The sequence below is a fragment of the Dendropsophus ebraccatus genome, chromosome 1 (assembly GCF_027789765.1).
Source record: "Dendropsophus ebraccatus isolate aDenEbr1 chromosome 1, aDenEbr1.pat, whole genome shotgun sequence".
NCBI classification, from domain to species: Eukaryota; Metazoa; Chordata; class Amphibia; order Anura; family Hylidae; genus Dendropsophus; species Dendropsophus ebraccatus.
Genome location: NC_091454.1, coordinates 25458646 through 25475210, shown reverse-complemented (window position 1 = coordinate 25475210; position 16565 = coordinate 25458646). Strand labels below are relative to the sequence as shown.

General features: G+C 44.0%; 1 protein-coding gene across 1 annotated transcript; it reads left to right on the top strand.

Annotated features, from left to right (window-relative positions):
- Positions 1–1854: 1854 nt before the first annotated feature.
- On the top strand, positions 1855–9458 carry LOC138775520 (zona pellucida sperm-binding protein 4-like). The gene is made up of 13 exons (XM_069955963.1): positions 1855–2055; positions 2688–2781; positions 3154–3306; positions 3561–3745; positions 4298–4383; positions 4695–4822; positions 5258–5447; positions 5526–5676; positions 6005–6083; positions 6352–6465; positions 6560–6688; positions 6760–6890; positions 9399–9458. Exons 1-13 carry the CDS (start codon positions 1855–1857, stop codon positions 9456–9458), a joined length of 1701 nt encoding a protein of 566 aa, XP_069812064.1.
- Positions 9459–16565: the final 7107 nt, after the last annotated feature.

Here is a 16565-nt window from a genome sequence, read left to right as displayed (position 1 = left end):
AGTAGTCCATATCAAACTTGGCATAAGCATGGTAAGGGCGGTAGATTAGTGACAGCCACATGACTCGGCATTCAACTCCTGGCATCTGGAGAAGAAGTATGCCACCATAGGGAGTCTTGGAAAACATGGATAAAGCCATGCGCTGTATCCGTGTCTTCCTAGCAGCCTTAGGCATCGAATTTCTTGAGACGCCGAAAATTGAATGGCAAGCCACATGGCCAAACCCGGACACTTTTCTGAAGTCCGCTCATCACTACTACATTTCATGTGGAGTATGTACGATGAGGGTTGTAGTTCCACACCAGATGTTCAATGTAAATGATGAGTGTTGGTATTTAGTGCTAAAATGACAGTCGTCATGTTTACGTAATGAAAACTTAGGCGGAGATTTCTTGAACATGGTGGGAGGTTTATCAAACATGGTGTAAGGGTACATTTACACAGAAAAATTATCTGCCAAAGATTTGAAGCCAAAGCCAAAAAAAAAAAAAAAAAAAGAGTATAAGCAGAGATCAGGTCAGCAGACCTGATGTTACATGGCTGTGCTCACACACATCGCATTACTGAAGCGTTTTCATTGAAATGATGCCATAGCACAACAGTACTGCAATGTGTGAACACAGCCTACACCAGGCTGAATGGCGGTGGATTATACCCTGATAATATCCACCTGTAGCTACTCTCTTCCCAATGAGACCCTTCCTCCGCACAGTTTAAAGGGCTGATCTGTGGTTGCTGGGTGTATTGGGAGTTGTAGCTATGATGGCTTGTAGTAGGGTTCTGGAGCTGCTGGTATTCCTCTGCTGCTGTAGCATCCAGTGTTTAGTATATGGCATTGAGGGGTTTTTAGATGAAGTCTCCGATCTGCATTGTCGCTCCAGTGACCTGAAGTTCTCTCTTCCTTCTATACATAATGACTTCGCATATGCGTTAAGGGTGTTGGGTGAGTACAACCCATCCATTCTCAAGGTGAAGATGAGGTCGGCTGAGACATTGAATTAGTAGGCTGCTGTATAGTATATTGGGCCTAGTTATTTTACTTATGAGACCATAGTCCGCTAGTGAGTACAATTTTATAAATGGTGGGGAACTGAAGCATGCAAAGTTGTATGTTGAGATAGTCTGGGTGGTCCATTGGAGAGAGCGGTGGTCCGCTGCTGCCGCACCTTTTACACAGAGCAATGGCCAGCAGATTTTAGGTTATGTTTTTAATTGACGATCAGCTATTACATGAAATGATTAATGGTAATTGGCCAAGTACGCTTGATGATTGCTTTGTGTAAGGCCGCATTCACACATTCCGTGTTCCGCACGGAACATGGCAATGGAAGGCCTGTATTGGACTCTGTCCCCCATACGGCAGCATCTCTGATTTGCTGCTGGCAGCGGGGGAACTATACAGATATGTGCCGCGCATATCTGTTCAGTTCCCCCGCTCCCAGAAACATATCAGAGATGCTGCTGTGCGGGGGACGGAGTCTAGTACAGGCCTCCCACGTCCGTGTTCCGTATGGAACGTGTGAACATGGCCTAATAGTATGTCCTATCTAGTACTATGGCCTTACTAACATTCATTCTTTCATTCTATCTCTTTACATTAAGAAGCTCTATTCTCCATAAGAACTAGGTAATGAATGGTATAGCACCTCAGCCCTATTCACACATACTGCAGTACCAGATATAGACTGTAGGTATATATGTAGGACTGTATATATCTTAGTAACAAAATATATATAATTTTTTTTTTTAATACTTTACATGCTATTATCTTTTTGCATTTTAACTGCGTGTGGATTACTTGCAGTTATAATTGCACGTAGTGATGGTTTATAGTATAGAGGGTTGGATCACCCAATGGCTAATAACTTTCATTGTCTAGATACTTATAATCTGGCTCCACTTATTGTTGAACCTTCTCTTGTTGGGTTTTCAGACTTTGAGGGAGCAGCCCAAGATCTGCGTGATAACTCTTCTTGTGGACTTTGGGTAGGACACAACCTAGATGGCTCAATGACCATCGGTGCTGCTTATAGTGGATGCTATGTCAGAGAAGAGGTGAGTTGAGAAACAAGTTGGCATGTGCTACCCATGGCAGAACAGTCCCCAGAAATCCTTCTGCTTGTTGTCTTCCGCATCAGTAACTGGCTGAGGGGTGTTAATTTCGTAATGAAATCCAAGACTAGACCCTTTTGCGGATGGGTCGTCTGATGATCGGTATTGGTCTCGCCCTAGTAGTCACCTAGCAATGCCCTGTCTAAATATCCCCTGATATGTGCCTGGCAGTGGAGCATGAGAAAGTCAAGTGGGGTAGCCCATGTCATATGCTTATTGGGTCTAATCTACTGGTTCTCCCACACGACTTATACACTTAATAAGATAAATTTCTGATGGGTCATATCCACCCAAGGGGGTTGAGGGTGATTTTATCTATTTTGTCTGCCCCATCCAGTGCACAATAATCCCTTTGTTCGTAATTTTCCATTACATTTTTGTTTTTTTATGCATGTATAATTTTAAGAGATGTTACAATACGGCAAGCACTTTAATCCAATACCCTAGTACATAGTTTCTGTGGTAGTAAGCAGCACCTTTTGGTTTTTTTTTTTTTTTTTTTTTTGCCAGCGGTTAGTGTTGTCTGTGCTATGAGTGTGATCTCCATATAATACCTTTGTGCATTTTCTATCTAGCATGGAGACTATGTTATGACTCTGATCATGGAAGGTATTAAGGATGGGCTAGTAGAACACCACAAAAAGGACCTCAAGTGCCCATCCTTACAAGGTAAGGCTATGTTCACGTGGCGTATGAGTCTGGCCATTCTGTGACCTGGCCGGTGTCAAAGAAGATCATCCCGGCAAGATTAGATTGTTTTGCTTTCGCGGTCCCTTCCCCCTCCATAGCAAACATTGGGCCATGCTAATTTTTTTTTTTATATATATATATATTATATATGTATGGGAAGAATGGTCATCCAAATGTCTGGCTGATGGCTAGTGATCCTGTATACACAGCTTAAGGGTAGAGTAGAATTGCTATCCTCATGGGGTAGACCTCTTCTTTCGGAGTGTCTTGGATGGAGGGGCTGGCCTCAAGTCTTTAAGGCATATCACTGACATCTACAGGAACATTCATAATCTCCCAATCTTGTCCCAGCTTTGGATGTCCCAAACCCAAGGGACTGTGCTGCTATCCAAAGATCTGATCGGTTGCTTTGTGCCAACTCCTCCGTGCCTCGTGATGTCTGTGAGCAACTAGGATGCTGCTTCTCTCCTGGAGACCTTTCCCAATGTTACTATGGAAACAAATGTAAGTTAAAGGGGATGTCTGGATTTAGAAGAGCATGACTGTTTTTCTTCAAGAGACAGTGCTATATCTGTCCACTGTGGTCTGGTATAAATGTTGCATTCTTTTGGGGTTGGGAAGAGAATGGCTTTTTTTTTTTTTTTTTTTTTTTTTTTTTTACACTTTTCCCTAGTTTTGGTTAATTCTTATTGTGCTACCAATTAAAAGAATTGTGTGACCACTATGTAGGCTGTTGAGTCAACTGTTTTCTATTCCAGTGACTACACAGTGCACGGATGGGCAGGTTCTGATCACTCTCTCAAAAGATCTGACTAGACCATCTTTGATTCTGGAATCTGCCTCTGTTCTTGGTGTGGATTCCTCCTCATGCCTGGCGATGACAACCTCTAAGAGTCCGGCTTTTATCAAGTTTCAATTTCCTCTTTCATGTGGTGGGAGTCTGGTAAGAATGTAATCACTTGGGCTATTTATTACCCTAGCTGGGCAACTCTATGCGAGTTGGTGTCTGATAAACTAATAGGCGCCAGTGATACAGTATATATAGTCATAGTGGAACAACAAAGTTGGTATTCCATTTACAGTCTTGGTTAAAGTGAGCCTGTCTTGTCAAAAGTTTGTGGGTGGAGATTCCACTGATTGCTAGAATAAGGAGGGGTTAGGGGTATGGCCAAAAGTTGCCTTTCCTTGGTCTGTATAGGCAATCTAATATCGTCTCTTGGTGGCATAGACACAGCGGGGAGAGAAGGTTCTTGGCACTCAATTCTCATGGCTGGATCCAATGATGGGCCCCCACCAGGTGTCGCAACCAATTAACAAAAAATAAATAAAAAATGACATTGCCCACTTAAGATTTGCCACCTTGAATCACTTCCACCATCCTAGTAGCTGCAAAATATTTATCAGTCACGTGTTGTAGACATGGCCTATAGACTTTTAGTAAATATTGGGATAATTGCCATGTCTCTCTTTAAAATAACGTTGCATCCATTGGCAGGCTTCTGATGATGCTATAGTGTATGAAAATACTATTCAAGCCGCTATGGATGTTGGGTCATCCAGCACAAGAGACCGTACAATGAGGTAAGCTCTTTAACACTGTTGGGAAGGTGGTTGTTTTTGGGTCCCTGGGGTGGAGGCACCTATTCTAGACTTATATCCACCTACTTCGGGGATTTTGGTCTGCACTTATGCCACCGTTATATTACACAAGGAAGTGGAAACTCTAGTAGAGTAACAAATGGGAGGCGGCACCACAAGTTTCTAGATCAGGTACTTTATGGGATCACACAATCCCTAAAGGTCTTATTTTTCTCTATTGGGGCCTCGTACTCTGTATCTCACCGGTCCTGGTTGAGATAAAGAGTACATGAAAATATTTCCCTTTCTCCTAGGCTGACTGTCCGCTGTAGCTTTTCTCAGACTGATAATGTACCATTACAAGTTGAGGTGCTTACCTTACCACCCCCTCTTTCCGTATCAGCTTCTGGACCTCTGACTCTGGAGATGAGAATAGCTAGAGGTAACGTCTGACCGATCATCATAACCCAGTGTGGTAACTGTCCATATGGTGGATTGCCATTGTGTACACAATGCCCAACTTAATACTTATTGCTGCCGTTAAGATCTATTCTAATATTGTATAAAATAAAATTGTAAATATTCAAGGGAATATCTCGACTCTGTATCATGCTTAGAGTTGATGACATTGGCAACAAATATACCTGTCTTGGCACATTATAGAATCATGTTTTCCTCCGAAGATGGGTATATTTTGCTGCCCATGTTGGCAGCACTGAGCAGGATACAGATTCCCTTTAACCGAAGATCTATGTTGCAGTAGTGCATGACTATAGCGCAAACTGCTGACCTGTGCAGCAGAAAGTTGCCATCTGGACGTGACTTATTTTGTCTTAATTTTTATTTTATAAAAGTATACAAAATACTCTACTCCTAGATGAGGACTACATGTCGTACTACATGGACAATGAGTATCCTGTGACTAAATTTCTCCAAGATCCCCTCTACTTGGAGGTCCAAATACTGAGAAGAACAGATCAAGGCTTGATCCTAATGTTGGATAACTGTTGGGCCACTCCTAGTTCAGATCCCACTCAACAGGTTCAGTGGCCCATACTGTTGAATGGGTAAGGTTGGGAAAATATAAGCTATTAGCCTTCGGAACTGTTGGATATGCATGGAGTACAAACTTTTATCAATTTCAGATGCCCCTTTGCAGGAGACAACTATGTGACTAGGCAACTCGTAGTTGGAACTCCCTCACCGCTTGAGTCATTCAGAAGTCACCAGCAGTATCTCGTTGTCAGCACCTTCACATTTGTGGATCCAAATGACCATAATTCTCTTGGTGGACTGGTAAAATGCCTTCAATATTTATTGCACAAGTTTCACTAGAAGTAGTACAGTAGTACCACGTGACTCGCGGCTCTAGTCATTCCTATGGAGTGTTGGAAAGAGCTGAGTACAACGCTCTTCTGGCGTACTCTGCTTTTTCAGATGCTCTATAGGAATGACTAGAGCTGCGGGTCATGTGCCAACTGTGGATAGGGGAAAAGTTAATTTTCCCTGGAATACCCCTTTTATTAGGCCTAGGCTGCTATCGTAAGTTTTGGCAAAGTATTTGGTCCACTGGTGAGCATTACCATGACTTGATCAATGATGCGCGCTCTCTCTTATTTTGCAGGTATACTTTCACTGCAGTGCTTCTGTATGTGTCCCATCTGCAACAGAGTCCTGCAGAACCTCATGTGCCCAAAGAAAAAGTAAGAGCTTCAATGTTAAGTCCTCAATAGTGTTAAGCGGAGTTGCCAAACGGTTTGGGTTCTGCAATGTTCTCTGAGCCCTCACCATTTGACTCCCAGCTGCTGAAGAAGTTAGATGCCACCCTAGGGCTGCCAGGAAAATAGTCTATGGCCGAGGGTTCAGAGAACTTTGCCGAATCTGACCAGTTCGGAAAGTCCTCTCAAAGCTAATCGTCAACATAACCTCAATGTTAAAGGTTTAACTGTTCTCCATGTTATCTAACTTCAGAACGAGCCACTAAGCAAAGCAATGAGCAGATCACAGTAAGCAAGGGCCCTATTAACTTTATTGTCCCTAAAACACCATCACAGACAAACGGTGACCTGCATCTTGGCACACAAGGTACAAATCGCACTCTTCTACCAGGTTTTATTTTACGGAAAAAACATGTTTGGTTTTTTTTTCCTCCTAATGTGTCTAACGTCTTGTCTTCTAGCATCAGGAGACTTCTGGGATGATATGCAGAATGAAACATGTGATACTGGTTTTGTTGGTGCTGAAAAGAAAGATCCAGTGGATGGGAATTTAATAGATGTGGAAAAAAACTTTCCTAAAGGAGTCAAAGGTATTGGCGTCAATATGGAACTAATCTAACTCTGTGTGGTGTCCTGTCTCTTACTATCCTTTCTTTACTAGGTTCTGATCCATTATCGCCCACCGTGACGTGGCTAAAATCATCTGCCGTAGGAGGAGGAGTTCTTGCCGTAACTGTTGCAGTGTTTGGAGTCTGGAGATGTCACAGAAGGCGGAGGCCAACAATTTACTCTGTAAGAGTGTAAATAAAGTGACCTCCACCATGAACAGCCTGTCTTAGTAGTTTTGCCTAGTACTGGGGTGGGGGGGACATGGCTGGTAGACCCTTGTGTTGGAGGGGTGAGTTGGTGGCTTCTTTTCTTTGTGCACCCCCTACACTAATCCCCATGGCTAGGTAGTAAAGTCCGGGGGGGGGGGGGGGGGTGGCCGGCCGGCCGGCCCACACCGCTACCGAATGTTGTGTCTGAGCAGGGTGATTGACATGGCGAGGAGAGCATTTGTTCTCCCCCCTGCCAATCACTGTTGTGGCCACAAGAGGCTGTTCCCTCCCTTACAGCCAGGAACAGATTAAAGGGAGGGCACCCGTGGCATGTGACCCAGGGCCTCCACCAGCCTGAACCCGGAAGCAGTGTTCTGGGTTCAGGCTGGTGGATCTATGGCAGGCGTGGGGAACTCTTGTTACACGAGCTGCATCAAGCCCCTGAACATCTCCTGATGCGGCCTGTGTGCACAGCGGTCTCCTGTGTTCAGCAGCCACAAGACACAGGAGAGTGCTGTGCCTGTCAGCTCCACTCTGGCGGGCCACACGCGATGATGTCAGTGAGGAAGAGGGAGGGGGGGGGGGGGGGGGGGGGGGGGGGATGGTGAACTACAGCAGCCAGGACACCACTGGGGAGGGGAACTACAGCAACCAGGACATCCGTAGAGCAGTGTTCTGGGTTTAGGCTTGTTGATTCATTGCAGTACTGCAGAGTCTTCACAAAAATGATGCAGTAACACAAGTAAATGATGCTAAACGGGAGAGAGGATCAGAGCCGGCACTGCCAATCCCACCTGGAGAAAAAAACAAGGCATAAACCGTATATCCCATGTAAGATAGTACTGTGGGGCTCAACCTCAAAGATAAAAGATGCTCGATTATATGTGTGTGGAGATGAAAAAAAAATTAAAAGTTCTTAACTTAGTCCAATATCGGCATTACAGGTAGAGAATACAGTGTGCTGTGTGGTGTTACAGGTAGAGAATACAGTGTGGTGTTACAGGTAGAGAATACAGTGTGGTGTTACAGGTAGAGAATACAGTGTGTTGTGTCGGTGGGACCACAATGAAATGGTAAAGTATTGCGAATAATTCAGTAACACAATGAAACAACAATGTGTAAACACAGCCTAGATGTTCTGCAACAGATTTGGGCAGGGAATGTGCAGGGTGGGCGACTGTGATGAACAGCTGAGGGAAAGCAATGCATTCTGGAACCTGTAGTTCGGAGTACAACTGCTTAACCAGGAAGTACAGAAGCACAATACAGAATAACCCCCCAAAAAAACAAATGGATTTGTTATAGTTTCAAAACTGAGATAAGTAATGCTATATGCTTCTGCAGAAGTTTCCCTTTAAGCTCACAAGTAAAATACTATAATAAATACTGTCAGGCTGGGTTCACACTACGTATATTTCAGTCAGTATTGTGGTCCTCATATTGCAACCAAAACCAGGAGTGGATCAAAAGCACAGAAAGGCTCTGTTCACACAATGTTGAAATTGAGTGGATGGCCGCCATTTAATGGCAAATATTTGCTGTTATTTTAAAACAACGGTTGTTATATTAAAATAATGGCAGTTATTTACCGTTATATGGCGGCCATCCACTCAATTAACTGCCATTATTTTAATATAACAACCGTTGTTTTAAAATAACAGCAAATATTTGCCATTAAATGGCGGCCATCCACTCAATTTCAACATTGTGTGAACAGAGCCTTTCTGTGCTTTTGATCCACTCCTGGTTTTGGTTGCAATATGAGGACCACAATACTGACTGAAATATACGTAGTGTGAACCCAGCCTGACACAGTATTTATTATAGTATTTTACTTGTGAGCTTAAAGGGGAAGTAGTATTATTTTAAATTACTTAAAGTAGTTCAGCAAAAAAAAAAATGTAGTAATAATCTTTTAATTCATCTGGTGCCAGAGAGTGCCAGATTTATTTCCATCAAAAAATATTCTATGGGGATTTGCTGCTGCTCTGGACAGTTCCTGACATGGGCAGAGGTGGCAGTAGAGAGAATTGTGTCAGACTGGAAAGAATGCACTGCTTCCCGCAGGACATACAGCAGATGGTAAGTACTGGAAGACTTGAGATTTATTTTTTTTAACAGAAACAAATTACAAATCTTTTTGGCACCAGTTTATTTGAAAGATTTTTTTTTTTTTTTTTATGAAGTAGGTACAGTGGCACAATGAAGTGATGTGAGGGCTACAGTGGTACAATCAGTTTCTTTAGTCACTATTCTCACCTGGTTTATCCCCTCCATGTGCAGTGCTCCCACCCTGGTCCTCCATGCCACCTTTACCTGCCCAGTTAGTGTCTTCAGGGGTCTTGTGCCATCTACTGCTGAGGTCTGTGGTTGACTACATGGTATACGAGCACATCATCTTCGCAGAGCATTGAACACAAGTGGCGGAAAGAAGCAGCACTGGCCCCAGCGGAGGATTGTTTTTTTTTTTTTTATCTTAAAGATAATTCAGAGAATTCCAAAAAATTCCAAGAACGTCCGCAGATTGTCAGTGAAAGTATAAAACTATGTGATGTAACATCGGCCTGGATGAGGCTTCTATGGAGAAAATAGGAACCTGAAACAACTGAACATTCTTCTCCTTAGAAATGTTTAGGCAACAGCGCCACCTAGTGTTATGGTAACCATTAAGCTTCTGTGCTTCATCTGAAAACTGTAACTATCAAGACTGTAGTGACACTGTCAAGTAAATTCAGCCTGTTTGGATTCTATTGGTCTTCTTTTAAAGGGTAACCACGTGGCGGTATCAATATTATGTTGCACATTAAACATAGTAAATAATGTCTTTCCATATTGGGACTTTGACTAATATATATATATGTGTGTGTGTGAATAATTAGAAACTTTGTACGACGCTGTGGAATATGTTGGTGCTATACAAAAAAAAAAATTACACAGCACAATTATCGATCAAAAAATCGTTAGATCATTCAGATTTAAGCAAGAATCATTACGTGTAATAGCAGTCAACGATTAAACGACCAACAAGAAATCGTTGATCGTTTGATAGAATCTGGACGTATTTTTATCGTTAATCGTTCACAAATTGTTCCAACATAGTTCAGTGTAATAACGTGTTGTTCGCTTGTTCCCTAGTCTATCAGCCAGGAAAGGACGAGCGCAAGTAACATTCATCGTCCTGTGTAATAGGGTGAACGATTAAGATCGTTCGTCATAGCGGTCGTTTGAGACCGTTAATCGCTTAAAAATCATCCCGTGTAATACCACCCTAAGCCGATGACATGTGATACATGGGATTTAAAACTACTCAGTGTAATCCTGTCATTTGAGAATATAGTGTCATTTGAGAATATAGTGTATCTAAGCCAATCATGTGACAATGGTATCTAAGCCAATCATGTGACAATGGTATCTAAGCCAATCATGTGACAAATCCCCTGTGCAGCCTAGTAATATAGGGCACATACTGTAAGCTCAGGCCCCCAGCTCCTCAGGAGAAGGAGGGAAAGTCACTGACTGCAGGAGACTGGGGGAGACTCACCCAGCTGGGATTCCTGTGGGAAACAGACACCATTCCCCAGCTGTGTGTAGGTCCAGGCTGGTGGAGGTATGACAGGGGCAGCCAGCAGGGGGCACTATCACACACACACCTAGTACATGTACAAGTGGTGAGATACAGTATGTGCTCCCTGCTGCTGCCAATTTATGGGATCCTGCTACACTACTGGGGGTCCTGTCACTCTCTATGTATGGGGGGGGGGCTATAGGAGACGCACTATAGAGAGGTTATAGCTGTTACTGTAATGGCTGTCACTGTTGTGGTAGTTTAGCTGTGTGTAGTGTGGGGGTCTATAGCTGTGTGTAGTGTGGGGGTCTATAGCTGTGTGCAGTGTGGGAGCCGATAGCTGTGTGTAGTGTGGGGCTATGGCTGTGTGTAGTGTGGGGGTCTATAGCTGTGGGTGTAGTGTGCATGTATACCTCATACAGTATTAAGTAGGGGCGCCGCTGAATTTTCTTTCTGCTGATTATACATTGATAACTAAATTTAAACTCATGGTTTAATAACAACTAATAATAATAATTTGATAACTAAATCTAAACTTACTAACTAAAGTAAATCTAAACGAAATCTCACAGTAGAGAGATTTGTATGCAAGTGAATCAGTATGCAATTGGTGTTACCTATTGGTCAGGGTTTCTCCTGATCTGCTCAGGGGTTCTTCTGGGTACTAGACCCCTCTATGTTCTACCACGCTCTGTAAGCTAATTCTGAAATCCTGGCCGACACAACCATTTAAATGTCCATTGGCCATTGATGTCACTAGATCTGTAATCCATTGGTCACGGTCCAGACAGCAGAGCGCCCCCTATACCCAGTCATCTGTGATGTCTGAAATCTAAATAAAGTTGTTTGAGCTGCAAGAAGTGTGAGAATCTTTCTTGGTACCTTGATCCTCAGAAATAGTCCTGGAATCTGGTTATAGATCTGGACAATTGTACTGACTTCTTGTAACCTGACATCAGCCAAGAAGTCCAGCACTGTCCCCATTGTCCCCATCCCAGTGATCAATGTCTGTCTGTCACAGGTTATCCTTTTTTTTTTTTTTTACTTCCCAGAAACAGCGCCACGTCTATCCAGAGGCCATATCTGGTATTACAGCTCAGCCACATTCATATGAATCAGCCAATCAGAAGTTTCCCATCAGGACATGATTGATGACATAGGACGCTGTATGAGAGGCTGCAGTGCGGTTCTGGCATCATTTCCTGCACGGAGAGTGGGCTGTACACACAGACCCTACACATCTAGGTAGGTGGGTGTTACTAGCGCTCGGCCCTATAACCAGTTACCTCAGCTATTAAAGGGATATCCAGGCTTAGAAAAACATGACTACGTCCCTCCAGATACAGAACCGCTCTTGTTCTCCGTCCCAGTGGGGGTTTTGTAGCTCAGTTCCATTGAAGTGAATGGGGCTGAAATGTAATACCATACACAGCCTGAGAACAGGGGTAGTGCTGTTTTTGCAAGTAAGTAGCTGTGTTTTTTTTTTATCACCTTTAAAGGGAAACATCTAAGCATCTTACCTGCTGATATGTCCTTATAGCCATGGGGAACTGGGGATGAAGGTAAGTTTCTAACCTTCATCCTTAATGCTGTTTTCCATATATTAGTAGTTTATTTCATATGCTGGTGAGGAGTTTGGGTGCCCTGTGGGGGGGCTATCACCCTCTGTGCACTGATCCATCCCCGGCCGTCCCTATCCACCTAGTTAATATTGGGTCAGTACTTTGCTCTGCTAATAATTGTTAGGAGACACGAGTTGGCCAGAGCGGATTGGGGCAGATCAGAGCAGATCTGCCCCACCACCAGCGCACTAATGCGCCACATTAACATGTGAAATAAATTAATATCCCTAAAATGGGGCCAAGGATAAAGGTAAGAAATTAACCTTCATCCTCGGCCCCCTGTGCTCTATAGGGACAGTGCTGGGCACAGGACGAAAATACGGCCGATAATAGTTTCGTGTAATAGGGCCTTTACACTCCATTTATTCTCTATGGAGACACTGGACGCTTCTGAGTTCAGCATTTGGAGGTGTTCAGTGACCCCATAGAGACTGGATGGAGCACAAGCCGCGGTGGCAGCGCAGATATGGTGAGCGCTCCATTCATTGCAGGGATGATTGTGTCCCCATTCTTGGGGTCCCCAGTGATCAGCTTGTTATCCCCGATCCTATGGATAAAGGACAACAAGCTGAGATGGGAATACCCCTTTAAGCCGCACACTTCATGTAAATGTCGGTCACCGCTCATTCACCTGATACTTCCCCCAGCTCCACCATATACATCCATGATTATTTCAGTAGGGTCCAGAGAACAAGTGGCTCATACCCTACAGGAAGAATCATGGCGAATATTTGGGGTTTTAGTATTGATGGAAAGAACAGAGCCGCACATTGTACTGATGTTACCATCAAAAATATTAGAAACTCCAATGGATCCCATAGACACAAATGTGAATTGTTAAAGGGGCTGTACAGGATTATAAGACATGGCGGCTTTCTTCCAGAAATAACACCACCCCTGTCTATGGGTTGTGAGCGGTATTAAAGTGAATGAGGCCAAAGTGAAATACACAATCTACAGACAGGTGCGGTGTCTTTTTTGGGAGAAAGCTGCCATTTTTTCTAATCCTGTACTGCCCCTTTAATAATTCCCATCTCTCTATAGGAAATACCTCAGTGTGTGCAAATGAAATAATTTTTGTTCCTTTAGAAAAAAGAGACGACACATAATATATGGGTATAATTTAGAATTTTATTTCTGAATTTATTATGTTGTTGTTATGGGATCCCTAAGCTGTTGATCCAGAAGAAGGCGAAAACCTCTGGACACCGGGGTCAATTTGTGTCACAGGGGGAAAATTCCTTCTTGACCCCAAATAGCGGCAATCGGTCCGAAGACCCTGGATCAAAGCTGCTAATGTGTGTAACTAACTGGGGGGCTTATAGTAGGGGCAGGTGTAATGCGGTGTAGGGGCGGGTGTCATGTGATGTAGGGGAGGGTGTCATGCGGTGTAGGGGCGGGGGTCATGTGGTGTAGGGGCGAATGTCAGGCAAAGTAGGGGTGGGTGTCATGTGGTGTAGGGGCGGGTGTTATGCGGTGTAGGCTTGGGTGACATGCGGTGTAGGGGCGGGTGTCATGTAGTGTAGTGTAGATGCCGGTGCAGGTGTCATACATTACCGGTCTGGATGATGGTGGTCCTCCTTCTCATCTTGTTTCTTCAGCCTGTTGTCTCTTCTCCTTAGCCCTGGCGATCTCCTTCATGCTGAATCTCTTTGGAGAGGGACGAATGATGAGGTCTTTGTCCAAGCCGTCGAACAGCTGTCTTGCTCGCTGAGATCTTGTGGGCTGGGGCCTCTCCTCGGTCTTGGGCGCTGGTCTGTACTTCTTCTGGGCGTCTTCGTTGGTCATCATGAAGCGCTAAAACAAAAAAAGTAAAGTCAGTGATAGAAATTCTTATGACCCTTCTAGAAGTATGGAGAGAAGATATTTAGTAACAGGGATCATAGTAGACAGTGCGGTGACTTACGTCCGGCTTGAAGATGGGAGACGGCAGGAACTTCGCAGAGTAGGCCAAAAGCTGAAGGGTCCTCAAATCCGAAGTCTTGGGGTCGACTAAACACAGAAGGAGATAATGGGAACAATTATAAATATACAACAATATACAGTATACAGGCAATCCCCACAACAAGGCCACATGTGGAAGAAGGGCTCCTGGCCCCCCTGACACACCAAGTCTCCTGGCCAACAGGGGCTTGTTGATGCCATCCTGGCACCTAGTACCCAGGGCACATGTCCCACCAGCCTCCCCCTTCCCAGCTACAGCCCTGAAATATCTTACCGGCAGCGATGTCTCCATAAAGCACGGGAAGGCGTTGATAGAAGATCTAAAGAGAAGACAATACAGTGAATGTAAACTGTCCTATAGCAGGAATTAGGGGGGATGTATCATATGTGTAACCTGTGCGGCTATATAGGGGTCCTATGGGCAGGGGGGCAACCATCATCTAAAGAAAACCAGTATTATCCCCCTACATATGGCAGTACATGGTGGTAATGACACCATGGCGCTCAGTAACTGGAGGATTGGGGCCCTGGTGATGATGGGGGTTCCCTATGACTGGTTTCTGCTCTCCTCCCATTAGCAGCTGTACTGGGACCTCTGGTTTCGGTGTCCCTCCCCCATACTGGGACATTAGGGGCTTAGTAAGAGCCATAAATTCACTGACCGGCAGAAGGGCGCGGGCGCCGGCCATTCTCCAGTACTCCTCCGGTGTGGCATCCATGTTCTGAAGATGTAGATCCAGGAAATCCATAGTCAAAAAATCGCAGTCCAAAAATCGAAATCCGTAAAATCCAAAGCCAAAGGGTCAAAATCCGAAAAAATCCAAAAAAATCGCAATCCAAAAATCGCTATAGATCAGCGGGGGCTGTCTATCGCAGGAAGTCTGTCTTCACTCGACGAGGAGATCCAACAGACTGAGTTGCCTAGCAACGTGTTGTTGTTGTTGTTGTTGTTGTTGTTTGTTTATTTTCAAATCTAATGATGCTGCTGGGTCATGTGACTGACATGCTGCGGGTTTTTTTTTCTTCTTTATTTATACACAATGTTATGGACAACACATATTATATCTGTATAGCTAAGGCCCATCTAGGGGATGGACATGGATCCCTTACTACTGTATCTAATAGTAGGGGTCATTTTACAATTTATTTTTCATTAAAATCTTAATTTTCATGCATTATTATAATTATATATATTTATTTATTTACAGAAGCAGCGCCCCTCTTGTCTGTTGGTTGTGTCTGGTATTGCAGCTCAGTGATGGACACCTGACTGAGCTCAGTACCAGACACATAACCTTACATTAAGAATATTCCTTGTTGCCCATAACAACCAATCACAGCTCAGCTGTCAAATATTAACAAGTTCTAGTAAATTAAAAGCGGAGCTGTGGTTGGTTGCTATGGGCAACAGAGGAAATTGTTACTGTCAGACGGCTGATAACTCTCCCCTATGTAATAGTTACTGGTTTGATGTTCTCTCCATCCCAGTGTATACTGTATATTGGGGTCTATCATAGTATGGAGGAATGTAGGTCTATACATACAGGCCAATGCGGAGCAGTACAGGGGCCACTGCCATATTTACCCCATACTGGGTCGGATGATACTACCACTACCCCACTGTAACCCGAAGGACCAGACAAGGCATTGACTTTCCTCCTACACCCCAATAATATTCAGATTGAGGGGGGGTTGTGGAACTATTGGGAATGAACTACTGTATGGGGCACTATTATGGGATTACCAATGGAAATAATGGGGTAACTGCTGTGTGGGTAACTACTTTATGGGGCAGTATTAGGTGGTTGTATTAGGGCAACCAATACCGCATTGGGCAGAAGGGGATATTATTACCATTTTTGATGGGGAGCTTATAGGTAGGAGGGTAGGAGGTACTATAAAACTCGGTGCTTAAAGGGAATCAATCAGCCATGCAGCTATATATATATAGTGTCCGAATACCTATAGCTACATCCATTGTCACAGGGCATCTTAGAATCCGGGAAAAAATTATGCAAAATAGGCAAAAAAATGACTAAAATGATTTGTCAGCGTTCATCCTGCAGGCTGCAGTCACTTTACAGCTGTATTTTTTTTCTGGTTTCTTTGGTAGAATATCAGGACGGCAACATGTAATAGAAGTTACTGAGCTCTCGCTGCCCCAGGTCCCGCCCATCGCATCTATAATCAGATCAGGATGACTACCAGGATTACCCAGTTGTCCTGCACTGCGCAGTATGATACATAGACCTTTCTCACGGTATCTTTGCCCCACTGGGGGTCAGTTCCTATTGCTTCAGGTAACTGCCCTGCATGTTTTAGAGAGGTTCCTGGCATGGGCAAGGTGTTCCCTCTTTGGCTTCTCTTCCCTTTGTAGAACTTACATAGAACTTACATAGAACTTAGGCACTACATAGCTGCCTTAGGGTTCAGTAGGAGAACTTTGTAACTGAGTGGATTCTCACACATCCACTCACTTCAACCTACAGCCACTAACTCTCTGACAGGGGACCTGGCC

Bases quoted from the DNA above. Each gene is read 5' to 3' on its own strand.
- LOC138775520 (XM_069955963.1), top strand. From the start codon at position 1,855: ATGGCTAATAACTTTCATTGTCTAGATACTTATAATCTGGCTCCACTT. The intron at 4,384-4,694 runs GTAAGCTCTTTA...CCTTTCTCCTAG, and splicing joins ACAAGAGACCGTACAATGAG to GCTGACTGTCCGCTGTAGCT. The intron at 5,448-5,525 runs GTAAGGTTGGGA...TATCAATTTCAG, and splicing joins TGGCCCATACTGTTGAATGG to ATGCCCCTTTGCAGGAGACA.